At 42.5% G+C, this 22,996-nt stretch overlaps 1 protein-coding gene across 5 annotated transcripts in view; it reads right to left on the bottom strand.

The window, feature by feature from the left end:
- Nucleotides 1-22,996, bottom strand: part of ZNF569 (zinc finger protein 569) — a 69,096-nt gene that overhangs the window by 3,462 nt on the left and 42,638 nt on the right. For 3 of the 5 annotated variants that reach the window (XM_030913083.1, XM_030913085.1, XM_030913082.1), the window contains 2 exons: nt 10,047-10,173; nt 9,653-9,748 (listed from right to left, as the gene is read on the bottom strand). In XM_030913083.1, coding sequence (XP_030768943.1) covers nt 9,653-9,748; nt 10,047-10,173 — 223 coding nt within the window. The remainder of the gene's footprint in view (nt 1-9,652; nt 9,749-10,046; nt 10,174-22,996) is intronic. The other 2 variants (XM_030913086.1, XM_030913084.1) reach the window with 1 other exon arrangement.

Consider the following 22,996-nt stretch of genomic DNA (forward strand, 5'->3'; position numbering starts at 1 on the left):
ATCTGATAGAAAACAAACTGGTAAATAAATAGGAGATGCAGAATGTACAAAGTAAGAAGAAATAATTATAGAGAAAAAACAAAAACAGGAAGCTAAAACCTATAAGATCATTTTGCAGGACTCTATTAAAATACGTTTTTATAATCTAAAAACGTTTCTGGATTGTAAATTACCAAAACCGACTCTACAAGATGCAGAAAACTTATCTAAACCAATTTTCGTAAAATGAAAAGAAATATGAAAAGTAATACCCTAAAACAAAACAAAAAGGAAAAACCCAGAGATTCACATGAAAATTCTAAGAGATTTAAAGAACAACTCCTGTGCTGTCTAAAACGTTGTGAAAGAAAAAAGAAAAATTCCCAATGTTTTTGTGTATGAAAAAAATATATTAATACGAAAACCTGAAAGATGACACACCAAAAAAGGAAACTATCCAATTTCATTTATGAAAACCAATGTAAAAATTCTATGTAAAACATCAAAATGACCCAAAAGGAAAAAAGTGACCCAGAAGTACATTAAATATAAGATATATCATATTTGAGTTGAGTACATTTTTTCCAGGGATACATTTCAATAATAGAAAGTATATTACTATAAGTAAATACATTAATAAAAATGTCAAGTAATGACATTTAAAAAAATGGAAAAATCAAGTAATCATTTCTGTAGATATTAAGATCATAAAACTCAGTATTTTTCATTAAAAAATCCTTTATATAAAATAGGAACAAATAACATTTAATTTGAGAATAAAGTACAGTACAGCCCAAACACCAGCACTTTACTTAATGGAAAACATTCAGAAGCATTCACATTAAAGTCAGAAATAAGAAAAGATGAGTTGTTGTCACCACTCATTGCAGTACTAGGTAGTACAATTAAATAAGAGAAATAAATCAGAGGTATGAAAATTAAGAAAAGAGTTTGCCCCTCTTTTCTTAATTAAAAGGCGTGAGTGCAGTGCTCATGCCTGTAATCCTAGCACTTTGGGAGGCTGAGGCAAACAGATCTCTTGAGCCCACGAGTTCAAGACCACACTGAGCCACATGGCAAAACCCCATCTCTACAAAAGATACAAAAATTAGCTTGGCATAGTGGTGCACGCCTGTAGTGCCATCTACTAGGGAGGCTGAGATGGGAGGATCACCTGGGAGGTCAAGGTTGCAGTGAGCAGAGATCATTGCTGCTGTCTAGCCTGGGAGAAAGAAACAGACTGTGTCTCAAAAAACAAAACAAAAAAAAAAGGAAAAGAAAATGAAAATTAACATTATCTGTCAAACAAAACTGTTTACCTGAAAAACCAAGTCATCTGAACAATTATGAAAAGAAAGAAATTCACTACATATGAATCAATATTCATTTTTAAAAACCTTCATATACAAACAACTACAGTCATCCCTCATTATCTATTGGGGACTGGTTCCAGGACCTCCCATGGATACCAAAATCCATGGATGCTCAATGCCTTACATAAAATGATAAAGTATTTTCATATAACCTATATGTGTCTTTCTATATACTTTAAATAATCTCCAGATTACTTATAATACTGAATACAATATAAATGCTATGTAAATCATTGTTATACTATAATTTTAAATTGGTATTATTTTTTATTGTTGTATTGTTATTTTTTGTTGCCTTTTTCCCCTGAATATTTTCAATCTGTAGTTGCAGAAAGCATGGATAGAAAGGTCTGACTATATTCAGAAATTATAGAATTAAAAACTACATTTACAATGACAAAGTATGAAAAATATACAAAAATTAAAAATGTCCAAAAACCATACGAAGAAAACTTTAAAATGAACACACAGACTTGAAGAAATGGAATGGTGTTATGGATTGAATTGAATTGAAGTCCTAACTCCTCGTGCCTCAGAATGAGGCCTCATTTAGATATAGGGTCACTGAAGATGAAATTAGTTTAAGATGAGGTCATACTGGAATAAGAGAAGCCCCAATGCAATATGACTTGTGTTCTTACAAAAAGAATGCTACATGAAGAAACAAGAGACACAGAAGAAATGCCATGCGAAGATGGAGAGACAGAGTAGAGTTTCGCTGCCACAAACCAAGGAATGTCTGGGAATACCAGAAGCTGAAAGAGGCAAGGAAGAATCCTTCCCTACAGGTTTCAGAGGGAGTATGGCCCTACTGACACCTTGATTTTAGATTTCTGGCCTCCAGAGCTGTGAGAACATTTTTTAAAAATTTTTTATTCTTTAGAGACAGATTCTCACTCCGTAGCCCAAGCTGGAGTGCAGTGGTGTGATGTCGGCTCACTGCAACCTTCAACTCTGGGGCTCAAGCAATTCTCCTGCCTCAGCCTCCCGAGTAGCTGGGACTAGGGGCATGCGCCACCACACCCAGTTAATTTTTTTGTATTTTTAGTAGAGATGGGTTTTCACCATGTTGCCCTGGGTGGTCTCGAACTCCTGAGCTCAGGTGATCCACCCTCCTTGGCCTCTCAAAGTGGTGGCCCATGCTTGGCCAATTCCTGTTATTTCTGTTACCAAGTTTGTGGTATTTTGTTTCAGCAGCCCTAGGAAACTAAGACAAAAGGCATTAAAGGATTTTACACAAGAAAATTCAACAGTGTAAGATGACATTCACAAGTTAATATATCAGTTTACAGGGGTTTCAATAAAAATGTTTGAAAATAGAATAGCTCAAAGGAAAATGATACTGGGGGTTGCCACCATAGATGGGAAAAATGTGTAAGAGAATAATTACTTTCCAAAATATATCCTTTTCTACTTCAAAAGTTCTGTTCTGGCTGGGTGCAATGGCACATGCCTGTAATCCCAGCAGGTCGAGGCGGGTGGATCACGAGGTCAGGAGTTCAAGACTAGCATGGCCAACATAGTGAAACCCCATCTCTACTAAAAATACAAAAATTAGCCAGGCATGGTGGCGCGTGCCTGTAGTCCCAGCTACTCGGGAAGCCGAGGCAGGAGAATCGCTTGAACCGGGAGGCGAATCGCTTGAACCAGGAGGCGGAGGTTGCAATGAACCAAGATCGTGCCACTGTACTCCAGCCTGGGTAACAGAGTGAGACTCCATCTAAAAACAAAATAATAATAATAATCAAAAAATAAAAATAAAAACTTCTGCTCTATGAGTATGTATTATATATCCAGTATAAACAAATAAAATTGTTCTGAACACTGCAATAATCAATAAAATGACATAGGAAGGTTAAAAACTGGATGACAGAATTGGAACATAAAACTGGAGAGGCCCACCTAGGTTAATTGTATAGGGGCAAATATAGTGAGCAGAGGGAAAAAAAAATAAGAAGTTGAGGTTAAATATGGTATAATAAATACATGAGTTTAGCTTGGATTCTATCCAAAAGTACACTAATATTACAGTATCATGTAAAAGGCATAAACCAACGAAGACAAAGACCATAACAGACAACAATGGATGATAGATTTAAACATAATTTTAGCAGATGGAAGATGAAAGGACTGTTACCTAACAGAAGAACTGAGAACACTGAAATCCATGTGCCTGCAGACAAAGATGTCAAAAAGCAAGTTCCTACTATATAACTAAAGAAAGGCTGAGAAATCATGTACCATGAAAGGTGGGAATGAACAGGGGCCCTAAAAAACAGGAGAATTGAATGGAAGTCTATAAGGCAAACAATTGCCTGCATTGTGCCATGAGATGCCTATCACTCCTAGAGAAGATGGGAGACTACTCTCTGCTTCTGGAGAAATGGAACCAGACAGACTCTAGAGTCAGGGACACCAGACAGAAGAATACAGGGAAAATAAACTGGCTCAAACAAGGAGAATAAGTGAAAGTTTACATACTTAATAAGGCTGAGATACTCAGTTCCATATTGCTGCTTACTTCCAAGGAAAATGGAAATTTTTCTCCTCTCTGCTGGCATCTGTTATTTTTTGCCTTTTTAATAATGGCCATTATGACTGGTGTGAGGTGGTACCTCATTATGGTGATTTGCATTTCTCTAACAATCAGTGATGTTGAACTTTCTTCATAAGCTTCTTGGCCATATTTATGTCTTGAAAAGTATCTGTTCATGTCCTTTCAATAGGGTTGTTTTTTTCTTGTAAATTTAAGTTACTTATAGATGCTGGGTATTAGGCCTGTGTCAGATGCATAGTTTGCAAATATTTTCTCCCATTCTGTAGGTTGTCTGTTTACTGATAGTTTACATAAATAATCTTGACTAAACGTATTACAACAAATATACAAAAAGATAATAAAATCTATAAATCAATAATTCAAAATAGAAACATAGGCATACTTCAGAGATACTGTGGGTTCAGTTCCACACCACTACCATAAAGCATGTCACACAATTTTTTGGTTCCCCAGTGCATATAAAAGTTATGTTGGCCGGGTGCAGTGGCTCATGACTGTAATCCCAGCACTTTGGGAGGCCGAGGTAGGTGAATCATTTGAGGTCAGGGGTTCAAGACCAGCCTGGCCAATGTGGTGAAACCCTGTCTCTACTAAAAATTAAAAAAAAATTAGCCGGGCGTGGTGGCAGGTGCCTGTACACACCCAGCTACTGGGAGGCTGAGGCAGGAGAATAGTTTGAACCCAGGAGGTAGAGGTTGCAGTAAGCCGAGATCGCACCACAGCACTCCAGCCTGGGTGACTAAGAGAGACTCCATCTCAAAAAAAAAAAAAAAAAAAAAAAAAATACTATATACTCTATTATGTATACAATAGCATCGTGTCTTAAAAATGTACTACAGCTTAATTTAAAAATATTGCTAAAAAAATGCTAACAATCATCTGAACCTTCCATGAGTAATATTTTTGCTGATAGGGGGGTCTTCCTCAATGTTGATGGCTGCTGACTAATCAAGGAGGGATTGCAGAAAGTTGGGGGGGCTGTAGCAATTTCTTTTTTCTTTTCTTGTTTTTTTTTTTTTTTTTTTTTGAGATGGAATCTCCCTCTGTTGCCCAGGCTGGAGTGCAGTGGCTCAGTCTCTGCTCACTGCAACTTCTGCCTCCCGGGTTCAAGTGATTCTCCTGCCTCAGCCTCCTGAGTAGCTGGGATTACAACAGGTGCGCACCACCATGCCAGGCTAATTTTTATTATTATTATTATTTTTAGTAGAGATGGGGTTTCACTATGTTGGCTAGGCTACTCTCAAACTCCTGACCTCGTGATCCACCTGCCTCGGCCTCCCAAAGTGCTGGGATTACAGATGTGAGCCACTGTGCCTGGCTGCAATTGCTTAAGATAACAATGAAGAGTCACACTGATTGACTTTTCTTTCACAAAAAGTTTTTTTTTTTTTTTTTTTTTTTTTTTTTTTTTTTTTTTTTGAGACGGAGTCTCGCTCTGTCACCCAAGCTGGAGTGCACTGGCCAGATCTCAGCTCACTGCAAGCTCCGCCTCCTGGGTTCACGCCATTCTCCTGCCTCAGCCTCCCGAGTAGCTGGGACTACAGGCGCCCGCCACCTCGCCCGGCTAGTTTTTTGTATTTTTTAGTAGAGACGGGGTTTCACCGTGTTAGCCAGGATAGTCTCAATCTCCTGACCTTGTGATCCGCCCGCCTCGGCCTCCCAAAGTGCTGGGATTACAGGCTTGAGCCACCGCGCCCGGCCACAAAAAGTTTATCTGTAGCATGTGATGATGTTTGATAGTACTTTACCCACAGTAGAACTTCTTTCAAAAGTGTAGTCACTCCTCTCAAATCCTACCACTGCCTTACCAATTATATTTATGGAATATTCTAAATCATTGATTTCCACAATGTGCACAGCATCTTCACCAGGAGTAGATCCTGAAGAAATGACTTTCTTTGTTCACCCATAAGAATTAATCCTTATCCCTGCTATCATGAGACTGCAGCAATTCAGTCACATCTTCTGGCTCTACTTCTATTTCTACTTCTCTTGCTAGTGGCATATCTACAATTACTTCCTCCACTGAAGGCTTGAACCCCTCAAAGTCATCCCTGAGGGTCGAATCAACCTCTTTCAAACTCCTGTTGGTATTCTGATCTCCTCTCATGAGTCATGAATATTCATAATAGCACCTAGAATCATGAATCCTTTCCAGCCAGTTTTTACTCTTTTTAATTTACCCAGATCCATTAGAGGAATCATTACCCATGGAAGCTACTATATTACAGAATGTATTTCTTAAATAGTAAAACTTGAAAGTCAAAATTACGCTTGATCCATGAGCTGCAGAATGGATGCTGTATTAGCAGGCATGAGAACCAACACTGATCTCCTTGTACATCTCCATTAGAGCTCTTGGGTGACCAAGTACACTGTCAATGAGCAATAATATTTTCAAAGGAACTTTTTTTTTTTTTTTCCTGAGCAGTAGGTATCAACAGTGGGCTTAAAATATTTAGCAAATCAATGCTGTAAATAGATGTGCTACCATCCAGGCATTGTTACTCCATTTATAGAGCACAAGCAGGGTGTATTTAGCATAATTCTTAAGGGCCCTAGGATTTTCAGAATGGGGAATGAATACTGGCTCCAACTTAAAGTCACCACCTGCATTAGCCCCTAATAGGAGGGTCAGTCTGTCCTTTGAACCTTTGAAGTGAGCCACTGACTTCACTTCTCTAGCTGTGAAAGTCCTAGATGGCATCTTCTTCCAATAGAAGGCTGTTGCATCTACATCGAAACTCTATTGTTTTTTTTTTTTTTTTTTTTTTTGAGGCGGAGTCTCACTCTGTCGCCCGGACTGGAGTGCAGTGGCCAGATCTCAGCTCACTGCAAGCTCCGCCTCCCGGGTTTGCGCCATTCTCCCGCCTCAGCCTCCCGAGTAGCTGGGACTACAGGCGCCCACCACCTCGCCCGGCTAGTTTTTGTGTTTTTAGTAGAGACGGGGTTTCACTGTGTTAGCCAGGATGGTCTCGATCTCCTGACCTTGTGATCCACCCGTCTCGGCCTCCCAAAGTGCTGGGATTACAGGCTTGAGCCACCGCGCCCGGCCTGAAACTCTATTGTTTAGTTAGCCACCTTCATCAATAATCTTAGCTAGATCTTCTGAATAATTTACTGCAGCTTCCATTGGCTCTTACTGCTTTACCTTGTATTTTTGTGTTGTGGAAATGGCCTCTTTCCTTAATCCTTACGAACCAACCTCTGCTAGCTTCAAACTTTTCTTCTGCAGCTTCCTCACCTCTAAGCCTTCATAGAATTGAAGATAATTAGGGGCTTGTCCTGGATTATGCTTTGGCTTAATGGAATGCTGTGGCTGGTTTAATCTTCTACCCAGACAACTAAAACTTCCTCCATATCAGCAATAAGGCTATTTTCTTTCTTATCATTTGTGTGTATACTGTAGTGGCACTTTTTTTTTTCTTTTTTAGAGACAAGGTCTTGCTCTGTCACCCAGGCTGGAATACAGTGGTGTGATCTCAGCTCACTGCAACCTCCATCTCCTAGACTCAAGCGATCCTCTCGTCTCAGCCTCCCAAGTAGCTGGGACTACAGGCATGCACCACTACATCCAACTAATTTTTGTATTTTAAGTAGAGACAGGGTTTCACTGTGTTAGCCAGGATGGTCTCGATCTCCTGACCTTGTGATCTGCCCTCCTTGGCCTCCCAAAGTGCTGGGATTACGGTCATGAGCCACCACGCCTGGCCGGCAACGATATTTTAAAATGCTAACAGACTACATTGAAGTTACTGGTAGACATATAAATTATTACAGTCTCTTTGGAGGGCAAAAATGACTTTATAAAATTCAAAATATGTGTATATGGACATATATATGTATGTGTATGTATATGTGTGTGTATATATATGCACACATACATTATATACACTTGCATATACACGTGGCAAATATATCAGAAAATGGGAGCTACCAATAAATCTGTACTGACTTAAAACTTTTATTGAAATAAAAGTGTGGTAGTGATTATTGAAGTATGAGAGCAAAACCTAAAAATACAGTGGGAAGTATGACTGTATATTTCAGACATTCAGAACAGAAGAAAGAAGAGAAAGTAAGGGACTATAAATGTCAGTAGGTTTAATTTAATAACTGCAAATTAGTGAATGTATGCCAAAAGAAAGGATCCTGTATATGAGGGTGGACGGTACTCCCGAAGATGCTAATAATAGAATGATTATCAAAGAGGCTGGAAACTTATTAGGAAAGGTTGGTATCTAGCACACAGGTAAGAAAGCCAACCAGATCTCTAAGTTCTGAGGAAAGAAATTAAGAATGGTATCTAGAAATGACATCTTAGGTTTACAAAAGAGTTTGCATCAATGGTCACTTTTGTATTACAAAAGTATACATCAGGCCAGGTGCAGTGGTTCACGCCTGTAATCTCTGTACTTTGGGAAGTCGAGGCGGGTGGATCACTTGAGATCAAGAGTTCAAGACCAGCCTGGCCAACATAGTGAAACCCCATCCCTACCAAAAATACCAAAAAATTAGTCGGGTGTGGTGGTGCATGCCTATAGTCCCAGCTACTCAGGAGGCTGAGACACAAGAATTGTTTGAACCCAGGGGCCAGAGGTTGCAGTGAGCCAAGATCGCACCACTGCACTCCAGCCTTGGTGACAGAGTGAGACTCTGTCTCAAAGGAAAAAAAAAAAAAAAAGCCGGGCCCAGTAGCTCACACCTGTAATCCCAGCACTTTGGGAGGCTAAGGTGGGCAGATCACGAGATCAGGAGATCAAAACCATCTTGGCTAACGTGGTGAAACCCTGTCTCTACTAAAAATACAAAAAATTAGTAGGGCATGGTGGCAGGTGCCTGTAGTCCCAGCTACTCAGAAGGTTGAGGCAGGAGAATCCCTTGAACCCGGGAGGTGGGGGTTGCAGTGAGCCGAGATCACGCCGTTGTACTCCAGCCTGGCGACAGAGTGAGACTCTGTCACACACACACACACACACACACACACACACACACACACACACACACACAAGGTCTACAGCTTTCTGAAAAAAAAAATATATATATATATTTTTTGAGATGGGGTCTCATTCCGTTGCCCAGGCTAGAATGCAGTGCTGTGATCATGGCTTACTGCAGCCTCAACTTCCTAGGCTCAAGTGATCCTCCCACCTCAGCCTCCCAAGCAGCTGGGATCACAAGCGTGTGCCACCACACCTGGCTTTTTTTTTTTTTTTTTTTTTTTTTAACAGAGTCTCCCTCTGTCTCCCAGACTGGAGTGCAGTGGTGTGATCTTGGCTCACTGAAACCTCCGCCTCCCGGGTTCAAGCGATTCTCCTGCCTCAGCCTCCCGAGTAGCTGGGACTATAGGCTCCCGCCACAACACCTAGTTAAGTTGTTATATTTTTAGTAGAGACAGGGTTTCACTGTGTTAGCCAGGATGGTCTTGATCTCCTGACCTCATGATCTACCCACCTCGGCCTCCCAAAGTGCAGAGATTACAGGTGCGAGCCACTGCGCCATGCCTAATTTTTCTTTTTTTTAGAGATGAGATCTCACTATGTTGCCCAGGCTGGTCCCAAACTCCTGGACTCAAGCAATCCTTCCACCTTGGCTTCCCAAAGTGCTGGGACTATAGGTATGAACCACCGTGCCAAGCTCTGAAAATATCTTTGAAGAATATTTTAGAGGGATCAACCACTCACTGATTAATCATTAATAGGGCCCTGACCTCTCCTCACCTGTCTGGTTCCCTTCCACTTACCTTGCCAGTGTCTCCTTAATACTTCTTCCTCCATCACCCATGGTTCTTCTTCTTGCTCCAATTTGAAAATCACATCAGGTTTGGTGAATGGATAGCCTGTCAAAGGGAAGTTACATAGATTTGGGCATACATACTACTAGGAACAAAGAACACCCAAAAATTGAGGCTGACCCAGGAAAACCAGGCTTTCTAAAGGACAAGAAAACGTGGCTTCTAGGGATGCTGTCCCCTTTTGCTCTGAAAACTGCAGCATGGACATTCACATGAGCAAAAGCATCCCAAGGGCAAGCTCACTCTAATATTTAAAAGGTCCACATATTTCAGAAACACTGTGGGGGTGGGGGGGAAGGTACTTTCTTTCCAGAGTTTGAATTATATGGTAAATTACTCTTACCCACTGTGATTAAGTTGTTATAGTTTTCTAGCATCACGTTCCGGTACAGGTTTCTCTGAGCAGGATCCAATCTCTTCCACTCCTCCTGGGTGAAGTCAATAGCCACATCTTTGAATGTCACTGTTCCCTGTAACAACACACTCCCACTCAATCTGAAGTATCCATCTTAGGTGATTGTAAACAAAATATATTGAACCTTGTTCTGATATTAATCAGAGGTTATTAAAAAAGCCCATCATATTAGCAGCCTGCTGTCAGTTTATGTTCATTCACTGATTTAGCAAGCACACATTTTTAATATCTACCATGAGTTAAGGGGGAGATGTTAGGTACCAATTTATACTGAGTGTGAAAGAAATGGAAAAATAAAACTTTAACCAAGTTAAGTGGTTTAAGATCTCAAAAGATACCAAAGGCAGGAAAAAATGAAAGCAAGGCTTAGATGGAAGCAGAAGCAGGGGACAGAATGATAGGTGAAATCTGTGGTATGGTGGGACATGCAATTGTAGATAGCCACTGATTTAGCAGTTGGACATATTGTTCATGAGATCAAGAGAAATCCACATTGGAAATGAAGACTTATTGGTCATCAGCCTGTAGTATGTGTCTGCAGCCATGCAAATGGGATCTGATTGCTCAAAGAGTTTACATATACTGGAAAAGGGGCCACAGATAGAATCTCAGAGACAACCATGAAAAAAATATGCCCTGATAACAATTTGTTTTTTAATGGTCAGAAATAGAATTATAACTGAAACTGTGTATTTAAAAAGCTACAGAATGGCTGGGCATTACATGGCTCATGCCTGTAATCCCAGCACTTCAGGAGACTGAGACGTGAAAATCCCTTGAGCCCAGGAGTTTGAGACAGGCCTGGGCAATGTGGTGAAACCTTGTGCATACAAAAAATACAAAAATTAGCCAGGTGTGGTGGTGTGCACCTGTAGTCCCAGCTACTCAGGAGGCTGAGGTAGGAAGATTGCTTGAGCCCAGGAGGTGGAGGTTGCAGTGAGTCATGATTGCACCACTGCACTCCAGCCTGAGTGGCAGAGCAAGGCCCTGTCTTAAAAAAAAAAGGAAAAAAAAAAAAAAAAAAGCTATTGAATGAATTTCAAAAAAAACAGTGAACTTCTTAAAGGCAATGTGATTTGAATATAGAAATCTAATGCATTCTTCCTGGTTCAAAACAGAAACGCCCAAATGTATATGAACATAAGAAACAAATCTTAAATAGCAGTCAGCCTGGAAGAAAGGGAGCAATCCATATTTCCTACTTTTTCAGGAATTTCTACCAGAGACTAGGTGAGAAAACAGAAAGTCTCCAATACCTCGTTCACAATGTTCCTAAGAATTTGTTTCTCGGTCCTAAAAGGAACTTATGAGCATGAACATCCACTAACACTAAGGGCTCAGAGAAAGCTGTGGTACTGATGGGAGATCACCTCCTGAAACCCCTTACTGCGGAAGATCATGATGTTTGCAATAAACATGTTCAAGAAGCAAAAGGCAAAGTGTCAGGGGAAAAAAACCCTGAAATCCAGGGGTTTTTAATATTTTCTCTCATCTGGGAGGAAAATCCAAATAAGCTTGGATAAAGCACTTGGTGAGGAAGTGGGACTGAGGAGAAAGCATGATGTGAAAATCTGGCCCTGGTATAATAGTTTCACCAATTACAGGGAAGGACATGAGCACATAAGACACACTCTTGCTGGGACTACCTCAGCTGCAGACTTTCCTCAGGAAGTTGTACTTTCTTCAGGAGATCAGATCATTAAACTAGTAAATAAATTTTAAAAATCAGCACCAAAGATTTTACAAGAAAATCCTAATTGCCCCTAGCTCAAGAGTAAAAGAATCCCAAAAGAAGTCATTAAAATATATTTGAAGAAAATACTTGAGAAAAAGAATATAGTAAATGCAAAAATAGAAACAATTTAAAGTGAAAAATTTAGAACTTGTATATACATAAATCTCCAAATTTAAAAGCTGGAGCTAGGTGCGGTGGCTCCCGCCTGTAATTCTACGACTTTGGGAAGCCGAGGTGGGAGAACTGCTCGAGGCCAGTTCAAGGCCAGTCTGGGCAACACAGCAAAACCCCATCTCTACAATCAATCAATCAATCAATCAATCAATAAAAGCCGTGTATGGTGGTGTGTGGCTATAGTCCTAGCTACTTGGGAGGCTGAGGCAGGAAGACTGCTTAAGCCTGGGAGTTTGAGGCTGCAGTGAGCCATGATCTCACCACTGCACTCCAGCAGCCTGGGCAATAGAGCAAAACCCTGTCTCTTAAAAGAAAAAAAAGTTGATAGTTTAAGAAGAATGAATTAGCCAAATGTTTAGTAAGTTTAATGAAGAAAAATAAACATCCCAAATTAGGAAAAACCATTAAAACTAATCAATATTTAAAGTAGTACATATCTGTGGTTGATTTTTTTTTTTTTTTTTTTTTTAGATAGAGGCTCTCCCTGTCACCCAGGCTGGAGTGCAGTGTGGCGTGATTTTTGGCTCTCTACAACCTCCGTCTCCTGGATTCAAGTGATTCTCCTGCCTCAGCCTCTCAAGTAGCTGGAACTACAGGCGTATGCCACCACACCCAGCTAAATTTTGTATTTTCAGTAGAGACCGGGTGTCCCCATGATGGCCAAGTTGGTCTCTTAACTCCTGACCTCAAATGATCTGCCCACCTCGGCCTCCCAAAGTGCTGGGATTACAGGTGTGAGCCACCATAACCAGCCTGAAATTTTAAAATTCATAACGAAATGAATAAGCTAAAGGGAAACATAAGCCTAAGAAGAAAATCCCAACAGTGCAATACTGTAGCAACCCCCATTATTCTTCTATTCCAATATTTATTCTGTCTTCCCAATTTCTGGCCAGGCACATGGTCTGCTGAAATAAGTATTAATATGTTTATATTATAAAGTTCTGGAGAGTGAGACGAAAGGACTGCATGCAACTGCTGATAAGTGAGCATAAAAGCACGAGGTATACCATTTCTCCCAAGCCTCTACCTTCTTGTAGAATGGTAAGTCAATGGTTAGAGCAAATACAGCCATTTGAGATGAGGCAGAAGTCAACAACTGAGAATGGCAGAGCAATGAAGGAGAAAGCGTTTCGTTTTCTGCCCGTTGGAGCTACAGGACCACCACTGAACTTCAATATGAGAGATAAATAAACTTCTATCTTGTTTAAGCAAAGGTTATCTGGGCTTTCTATCACAGGCAGTCAAGTGTAATTCTAACAGATTAATATGTTCATGCCAGATCTGGCCATCCTTTGGCAGCTATGAAGGCGTGGTGCTCAAATCCTCTTTAAGGGAATCCACTGTGAGAAGCATAGTTGGCAAACAGCCATGCTGAAGTCATGATACCCCAACACTGCTTCCAGCCACAGGCTCAGCATAGTGAGGCTATTAAAGTCTGTACTATTACACCTGATATGGTTTTCCTCCAGTGGGAAAGCTTTGGTCAGCAACTCCCCTTTGGCCTGGCTGAGACTTTCTCACAGCTTCAGGGTGGTCTGAGTTGGCAGAAAAAAATATTAGCAAACTTGGAGACAGATCAACAAGATGATGCAATTTGAAGAAAAGACAGAAAAAAGGATGAAGAAAAATGAATACAGGCTGGACACAGTGGCTCATGCCTGTAATCCCAGTGCTTTAGGAGGCCAAGGTGGGAGGATCACTTGAGGCTAGGAGTTCAAGACCAGCCTGGTCAAGATGGTGAGACCCTATCTCTACCAAAAAATTTAAGAAATCAGCCAGGTGTGCTGGCACATGCCTATAGTCCTAGCCACTCAGGAGACAGAGGTGGGAGGACTGATTTAGCCCAAGAGTTCAAGGTTACAGTGAGCTATAATTGTGCCACTGCACTCCAGCCTGGGTGACAGAGTGAGACCCTATCTCAAAAAAAAAAAAAGAATGTAGACTCAGAAATGTTAGAGCAATAAGTACATCAACATATGCATAATTTAGTGTAAGTTAGAGAGGAGAGAGAAAAGGACAAAAATATTCAAAGACATAATGACTGAAAACTTCCCACATTTCATGAAAAACATTAATGTACATATTCAAGCTCAATGAATTTCAAGTAGGATAAATGCAACAAGATACACACCTAAACACATCATAGTCAAAATGTTGAAAATAAATACAAAGAGAAAATCTTGAAAATAGCAAGAGAAAACAATTTATCATCTTCACCAACCACAATAAAACTAATAGCTGACTTCTCATCAAACACAATGGAGGACAAATAGCAATGGGACAACATATTAGTTGTTTTGAAAGAACAAAAAAAACTATCAGAGAGGAAGCAGGGAAAGAGGGCCCAATAGAAGCCTCCACTGATCATCCTCCCCACAGGAACGCCAAACTGAACAACTATCCACACAAAAAAGCATCTTCATCATAACCAAAAATCAGGTCAGCAATCACAGTATCTGGTTTTAACTTCACATCACTGAAAGTGGCACTGAGGAGGGTAGGAAAGAGTCTTGAATTGCTGATGCCATTCCGTCCCTATCCTCCAGCAGTGGTCATATGGTGGTAAGAAAGAATCTATGCTCCTGGAGGAGGGAGACCAAGAGTGATTGTAGGACTTTGCACTGGAACTCAGTGGTGCCCCATCACAGCAGAAGGAAACACCAGGGAGAACTCGGTGCTGACACCAGAAGTATTTAGACCATCCCTAGGCGGTCTGGGGGAATTGTCCATTGTAGCAGTAGGAATCTGAATTCCGGCAAGCTTCACCACCATGGGCTAAAGGGCTCTAGGGTCCTAAGTGACCGTGAAAGGCAGTCTAGGCCACAGGAACTGCAATTCCTGGGCAAGTCCTGGTGCTGTGCTGGGCTTGGAGCCAGTGGACTAGGGGGGCATGGGACCCAGTGAGACACCAGCCAGGGTAGCCAAGGGAGTGCTTGTGCCACTCTTTCCCTAACCTGAAGTAGTGCAGCTCGCAACTCCAGGAGAGACCCCTTCTTTCCACTTGAGAAGAGCAGAGGGAAGAGTAAAGAGGACTTTGTCTTGCACCTTGGATACCAGCTTAGCTACAGTATGATAGGACACCAGGCAGAGGCCCCCATTCCATGCGCCAGCTCCTGGATAAAACTTCTAGACACACCCTGGACCAAAAGGTAACCCGTTGCCTTGAGATGAAGAACTCAATCTTGGCAGCATTCATCACCTACTGACTAAAGGGCCCTTGAGCCCTGAACAGTCAGCAGTGGTAGCCAGGTAGTACTCACCATGGGCCTTGGGTGAGACTCAGAGATGTGCTGGCTTCAGGTGTGACCCAGCACATTTCCCATATGGTGGCTACAGGGAGAGACTCCTGCTTGAGAAAAGGAGAGGGAAAAGTACAGGGAACTTTGTCTTGCAGCTTAGGTACCAACTTGGCCACAGTGGGGTACAGCACCAACTGGGTTCTTGGGGTCCCCAATTCCAGGCCTTGCCTCTTGGATAGCATTTCTGGACCTGCCCTGGGCCGAAGGAGAGCTTACTGCTCTGAAGGGGGAATCCCAGGCCTGGCATCATTCACCACAAGCTGACTGAAGAGCCCTTGGGCCTGGGGTGAACATTGGTGGTAACCAGGCCATACCTGCCATGGGCCTGGGTCAGTGGTAGCCATGGGGAGAAATTCTTCTGCTTGTGGAAAGGGGAGGGAAGAGTGGGAAGGACTTCACCATGTGGCTTGGGTGCCAGTCCAGCCACCATAGAATAGAGCACCAAGTAGATTCCTAAGGTTTCTGACTCCAGGCCCTGGCTCCTGGACGGCATCTCTGGACCTGCCCGTGGCTGGGCAGAACTTGCCACTCTAAAGGGAAGGATATAAAACTGGCTGGCTTTGCCACCTGCTGATTGTAGAGCAATAGGGCCTTCAGTGAACACAGGCCTTGGGTGAACTTCAGTGAACACTGTGGGCCTTTGGTGAGACTCAGTGCTGTGCTGGCTTTGTCTGACTCAGCGCAGTCCCAGTGGTGGTAGCCACAGGGGTGCTTGTGTCATCCCTCCCCCAGCTCCAGGCAGCTCAGCACAGAGTCTGTCTGGGAGAAAGTAAGACAATAAGAGTCTCTACCTGGTAATCTGGATAATTCTTCCAGAGAATTCTTCTGGATCTTATCTAGGACCATCAAGGTGGTACCTGTATGAGTCTGTAAGAGCCACAGTGTTACTGGGCTTGGCATGCCCCCTGATGCAGATATGGCTGCAGTGACCAAAAACTTAGATCAAAACACCCAAGTCCCTTCAAATACCTGGAAAGCCTTGCCAAAAAGGGCAGGTATAACAAGCTGAGACTGCAAAGACTGCAATAAATAATACCTGACTCTTCACTGCCCAGACATCAACAAACATCCATAGGCATTAAGACCATCTAGGAAAACATGACCTCACCAAATTGAACTCAATAAGATATCAGGGACCAATCCTGGAGACACAGAAATCTGTGACCTTTCAGATAGAGAATTCAAAATAGCTGTTTTCAGGAAACTCAATGAAATTCTAGATAACACAGAGAAAGAATTTAGAATGCTATCAGATAAATTTAACAAAGAGACTGAAATAATTAAAAAGAATAGAGCTGAAATTCTGGAGCTGAAAAATGCAATGGACAAACTGAAGAATACATACATCTTTTTTTCTTTTCTTTTTTTTTTTTTTTTTTTTTTTGAGACAGAGTCTCTGTCATCCAGGCTGGAATGCAGTGGTGTGATCATGGCTCACTGCAGCCTCAACCTGCCAGGCTCAAGTGATCCTCCTACCTCAGCCTCCCAAAGAGCAGGGACCACAGGTGCATGCCACCATACCCAACTAAGTTTTTAATGTTTTTGTAGAGATGGTAGTCTCACTATGTTGCCCAAGCTTGTCTCAAACTCCTGGGCTCAAGTGATCCTCATGCCTTGGCCTCCCAAAATGCTAGGATTATAGGCATGAGCCACCACCCTCACCCACATCAGTCACTGAAGAGCAGAACTGATGAAGCAGAGGGAAGAATTAGTGAGCTTGAAGATAGGCTATTTGAAAATACACAGTCAGAGGAGACAAAAGAAAAATGAGTAAGAAAGAATGAAGCATGCCTGTAAGATCTAGAAAGTAGCTTCAAATGGGCAAATCTAAGACTTATTGGCCTTACAGAGGAGGTAGAGAGACAGGGGTAGAAAGTTTATTAGATGGGATAACAACAGAGAACTTTCCAAACCTAGAAGATACTGATATTCAAGTACAAGAAGGTTATAGAACACCAAGTAGATTTAAACCAAATAAGACTACTTCAAGACACTTAATATTATCAGACTCCTAAAAGGTCAATGATAAAGAAAGGATCCATTTAAACACAGCAAGAGAAAAGAAACAACATACCAATGGAAGCTCCAATATGTCTGGCAGCAGACTTTTCAGTGGAAATTTTACACACCAGGAAAGAGTGACACGACATATTTATAGTCCTGAAGGAAAAAAACTTTTATACTAGGATAGTATATCTGGTGAAAATAACCTTCAAACATGAGGGAGAAATAAAGGCTTTCTCAGACAAACAACAGCTGAGAGATTTCATCAACACCAGACCTGTCCTACAAAAAAATGCTAGAGAGTCCTTCAACCTGAAAAAATGACATTAATGAACAATAAGAATTCATGTGAAAGTACAAAACTCACTGGTGATAGAAAGTACACAGAAAATGCAGAATGTTATAACACTGTAATTGTGGTGTGTAAACTACTCATATCTTGAATAGAAAGATGAGAAGATGGGCTGGGCGCAGTGGCTCACACCTGTAATCCTAGCACTTTGGGAGGCTGAGGCAGGCAGATCACGAGGTCAACAGATTGACACCATCTGGCCAACATTGTGAAACGCCATCTCTACTAAAAATACAAAAATGAGCTGGGCATAGTGGCACATGCCTGTAGTCTCAGCTACTCAGGAGGCTGAGGAAGAAGGATCGCTTGAACCCAGAAGGCGGAGGATGCAGTGAGCTGAGATCACACCACTGCACTCCAGTCTGGTGACAGAGCGAGACTCCATCTCAAAAAAAAAAAAAAAAAAAAAAGAAAGATTGGAGGATTAATCAATATAAATAAATCAATAACTAAAACAATATTTCAAGACACAGTACAATAAAATATAAATAAAAACAGCAAGCCGGGCACGGTCCCTCACGCCTGTAATCCCAACCCCTTGGGAGGCTGAGGCGGGTGGATCACAAGGTCAGGAGATCGAGACCATCCTGGCCAACATGATGAAACCCTGTCTCTACTAAAAATACAAAAAAATTAGCTGGATGTGGGGTGGCGCATGCCTGTAATCCCAGATACTCAGGAAGCTGAGGCAGGAGAATTGCTTGAACCTGGGAGGCAGAGGTTGCAGCGCGCCGAGATTGCGCCACTGCGCTCAAGCCTGGTAACAGCAAGACTCCATCTCAAAAATAAATAAATAAATAAAATAAAAAGTAAAAACAGCAAAAAGCTAAAAAAGCAGGGAGACAAAGTTAAAGTGTAGAGTTTTTACTAATTTTCTCTTTGCCTGTTTATGCAATCAGTGTTAATTTGTCATCAGTTTAAAATAATAGGTTATATTATTTGCAAGCCTCATGACAACCTCAAATCAAAAAACACAACAGATACACAAAAAGTAAAATGCAAGAAATTAAAACATACCACTGGAGACAACCACCTTCCCAAAAAGGAAGACAGTAAAGGAGGAAAGGAAGACCACAAAACAACCTGGAAATAACGAAATAGCAGGACTAAGTCCTTACTGATCAATAATAACATTGAATGTAAATGGACTAACATTTGAATGTAAAGCTTTCCAATCAAAAGACAGAGTGGCTGAATGTATTATTTAAAAAAACAAACACAAAAAACAAGATCCAAAAATCCGTTGCCTACAAGAAACACACTTCACCTATAAAGACACACAGAGACTGAAAATAAATAGATAGAACAATACATTCCATGCAAATAAAACCAAAAAAGAGCTGGACTAGCTATACTTAGACAAAATATACTTCAAGACCAAAACTATAAAAAGAGACAAACAAGGTCATTACATGATGATAAAGGGGTCAATTCAGCAAGAGGATATAATTGTCAACATGTATGCACCCGACGTTGGAGCACCCAGATATATAAAGCAAATATTACAGTAAAAGAGAGAGAAAGACCCAATAGAATAATTGCTGGAGACTTCAACATTCTACTTTCAGCACTGGACAGATTATCCAGATAGAAAATCAACAAAGAACTATCAGACTTAATCTGCACTACAGACCAAATGAACATAATAGATATATACAGAACATTTCATCCAGTGGCTGCAGAATGCACATTCTTCTCCTCAGCACATGGATCACTCTCAAGGATAGACCATGTTAGGCCATAAACAAGTCTTAAAACACTCAAAAAATTTAAATTATATGAGATATCTTCTCTAACCACAATGGAATAAAACTAGAAATCAAGGAGGAATCTTGGAAACTATACGAACACATGGAAATTAAATAATAAGGGCTGGGCGCGGTGGCTCAAGCCTGAAATCCCAGCACTCTGGGAGGCCGAGACGGGCAGATCACGAGGTCAGGAGATCGAGACCATCCTGGCTAACACGGTGAAACCCCGTCTCTACTAAAAAATACAAAAAACTAGCCGGGCGAGGTAGCGGGTGCCTGTAGTCCCAGCTATTCGGGAGGCTGAGGCAGGAGAATGGCGGGAACCCAGAGGCAGAGCTTGCAGTGAGCTGAGATCTGGCCACTGCATTCCAGCCCGGGCAACAGAGCGAGATTCCATCTCAAAAAAAAAAAAAAAAGAAAGAAAGAAATTAAATAATATGCTCCTGAATGATCACTGGGTCAATGAAGAAATTAAGAAAAAAAATTTAAAAATTTCTTGAAATAAATGATAATGGAAACACAACACATCAAAGCCCATAGGATATGGCAAAAGCAGCACTAAAAGGAGAGTTTATAGCTATAAGGACCTACATCAAACAAGAAGAAAAACTTCAAATAAACAATGTAATGATGCATCTTAAAAGAACTAGAAAACAGCAAACCAAAATCAAAATTATTAGAAGAAAAGAAAGATCAGAGCAGAAATAAATAAAATGAAGAAAAGATACAAAAGATTAACAAAATAAAAAATCAGTTTTAAAAAAAAATAAAATCAGCAAACTTTTCGCCAGACTAAGAAAAGAAGAGAAGGCCCAAATAAGTAAAATCAGAGATGAAAAAAGAGACATAACCAATACTAGAGCAATCCAAAGGATCATTAGAAGCTACTATGAGCAACTATATGCCAATAAATTAGAAAACCTAGGGTCTGGACGGAGGGAGGAGGGGAACAAAAGAACAAAGGGACTAAGATGGTCCATTTCCGGGTTGTTCATCACCAACTTTCCCATGCCTGGGAGGAGACATAGGCTGACTGCGCAGGCGCCACCTGACGTCCGACCGGGGAAACCGAAACCTACTTGGCCGCGCCCACCGCCTGGCCCCCGACCCGCCTATGTCCTGCCCACTGCCTTCCCACCCTCAGGCCCAAGACACAAAAGCCGCTCCCGGCAGGCGCGCAGCGCGAACTTCCTCGGCCCCTCCTCATATGCGGGACATAGGAACTGCGCCCGGGAATGCCGGAGCGACTTCCTCGGCCTCCACCACTGGAGACCGGTGAACTTCGCCCCTTTCCTTCTTCACATTGGCTAGCTAATAAAGTTTCTTTTTACTTTGCCTACTTGCCTTTTCTCTGGCATTTGCTCTGGTGGTCGCATTAAAGCAAATCAGCTGGTGCCGAAACCCGGGAGGAGACCCCTCCTCAGGGCTCCCCAAGGTCCGAGGAGCCTCCTCCTTCCACGCCGTGGACGGACCAGGACCTAGACATCGCTTTCCGCACCTCCAAGTCTCCTAGGGGTGAGTACCTCTTGCCTCCCTCTCATACTCCTTGGCCAGAAGTCCTGCACAGGCCCAAGGTTTTTTGGTCACCAGGTGACCCACTGGGAGTTCCCAAAGGTAGAGACGTCTGCCCAAAAGAACTCCATTCCGTTCCGTGGGAGACCCGTCCAGGACGGAGACGTCCGCCTGGAGGTAATCTCCATTCCGGCTCCAGGAGCCTCCCACCGGTCTCTGGTGGCTCCAAAGGACGCTTTGTAGGCAGGTAGAGTTCGGTTTCTGTTTCCGCCTATAGGCGAGAGGAAGGCAATGGGAAACCCCCAATCCAAAATACCTAGAGACTCCCCTTTAGGGTGTCTTCTAAAAAATCTCAAAACTTTACAATTAGAACAAGATCTTAGGCGAAAGCAGCTGATGTTCCTCTCCACTGTGGCGTGGCCACAATATAAATTAGACAACCAGTCTCAATGGCCGCCTGAAGGCACTCTAGACCGTAACATTTTGATCGACCTCAGTAATTTCTGCCAGCGTTTAGGCAAGTGGTCTGAAATTAACTACATACAAGGATTTTAGGCCTTGCGTTCTCGTTCGGACTTGTGTAGCCAGTGTTCCTTGGCTCAAGTTATGTTGACCAAGGATGCAGGCCTAGCAAAGTCCGAAAAGGAGGGGTCATCCTTCCTGTCTGACTTGCCTGAAGACCTTACCTCACCTCCCTCCCTTCCACTCCCGCCGTATACTCCACCTCTCCCTCCCGCTTCGGCCCCACCTTCTCTTTTGGCTCCACCTTCCTCTTCCGCTCTCGCTGTTGTTCCGCCCTCCTCCTCGGTCCCTCCCACCATTGTTGAGACTACACCTCCCTCCGATCCCTCAGCACTTCCGCCTGGTCACCTTAGTTCGCCTATATCTGCCCATACCCGCTCTAAAGACTGCCTGACTACCCCCGCTCCTGCTCCCACCCTATCCAACCCCCCTGCAGTCTTAGCACCCTTGCAAGAGGTGGCAGGAGCAGAAGGCGTAGTTAGAGTCCATGTTCCCTTTTCACTAGCAGATCTTTCAAAAATTGAGAAACGTTTAGGGGATTTTTCTGCCAATCCTACGATTTACACCAAAGAATTCAGGTACCTGTGCCAGGCTTACGATTTAACCTGGCGTGATCTCCATGTTATTCTTACCTCTACTTTAAACCCCGAGGAACAAGAGCATATCCTAGCGGCCGCGAGGCAGCACGCCAACCAACTATACTTAACAGACCCGCCTTCCCAGTAGGGGAACAAGCGGTCCCCTCTATAGACCCAGACTGGGACTACCAAGTAGGCCAGCCAGGTCGCCGAAGAGGAGATATGATGACTCAACGTCTTCTGGCTGGTATGCAGGTGGCCTCAAATAAGGTAGTAAATTTTAATAAACTAAAAGAAATTATTCAAGGTCCAGATGAGAATCCGGCCACATTTTTAAACAGGCTAACTGAGGCTTTAACTCAATACACTCGGTTAGACCCAGCTTCCCCAGCCGGGGCCACTATTCTAGCATCATATTTTATTTCACAATCGGCCTCAGATATTCGGAAAAAACTCCAAAAGGCAGAGGATGGACCTCAAACTCCTATTCAAGATCTAGTCAAGTCGGCCTTCAAGGTCTATAATTCAAGGGAGGAAATGGCTGAGGCCCAACGACAGGCCCGCCTAAAACAGAAGGTACAGCTCCAGATGCAAGCCTTAGTGGCTGCTCTGCAGCCTAGCCTTAACCCGAAACCAGAGAGCAAAACCCCCAGAAACTCAAAGACAACAAAAGGGGCTTGCTATAAATGCGGTGCCCCAGGGCATTGGGCTGATACATGTCCCCAGAGTCCCCAACCGCCTCAGCCAACGCAGCCGTGCTACAAGTGCGGAGTAGCTGGACACTGGGCTAAAAAGTGTCCTAACCCTCGTCTACCACCAACTCCGTGCCCAGTGTGCCATAAAGAAAGGCATTGGAAGTCAGACTGCCCCACCCTGAAAACGGGCATGGCGCCTCAGCATGATGTCCCTTCTCAGGATCCTGGGAGCTCCTTCCAGCTCTTACATCTG

The sequence above is a fragment of the Rhinopithecus roxellana genome, chromosome 12 (assembly GCF_007565055.1).
Source record: "Rhinopithecus roxellana isolate Shanxi Qingling chromosome 12, ASM756505v1, whole genome shotgun sequence".
Lineage (NCBI taxonomy): Eukaryota > Metazoa > Chordata > Mammalia > Primates > Cercopithecidae > Rhinopithecus > Rhinopithecus roxellana.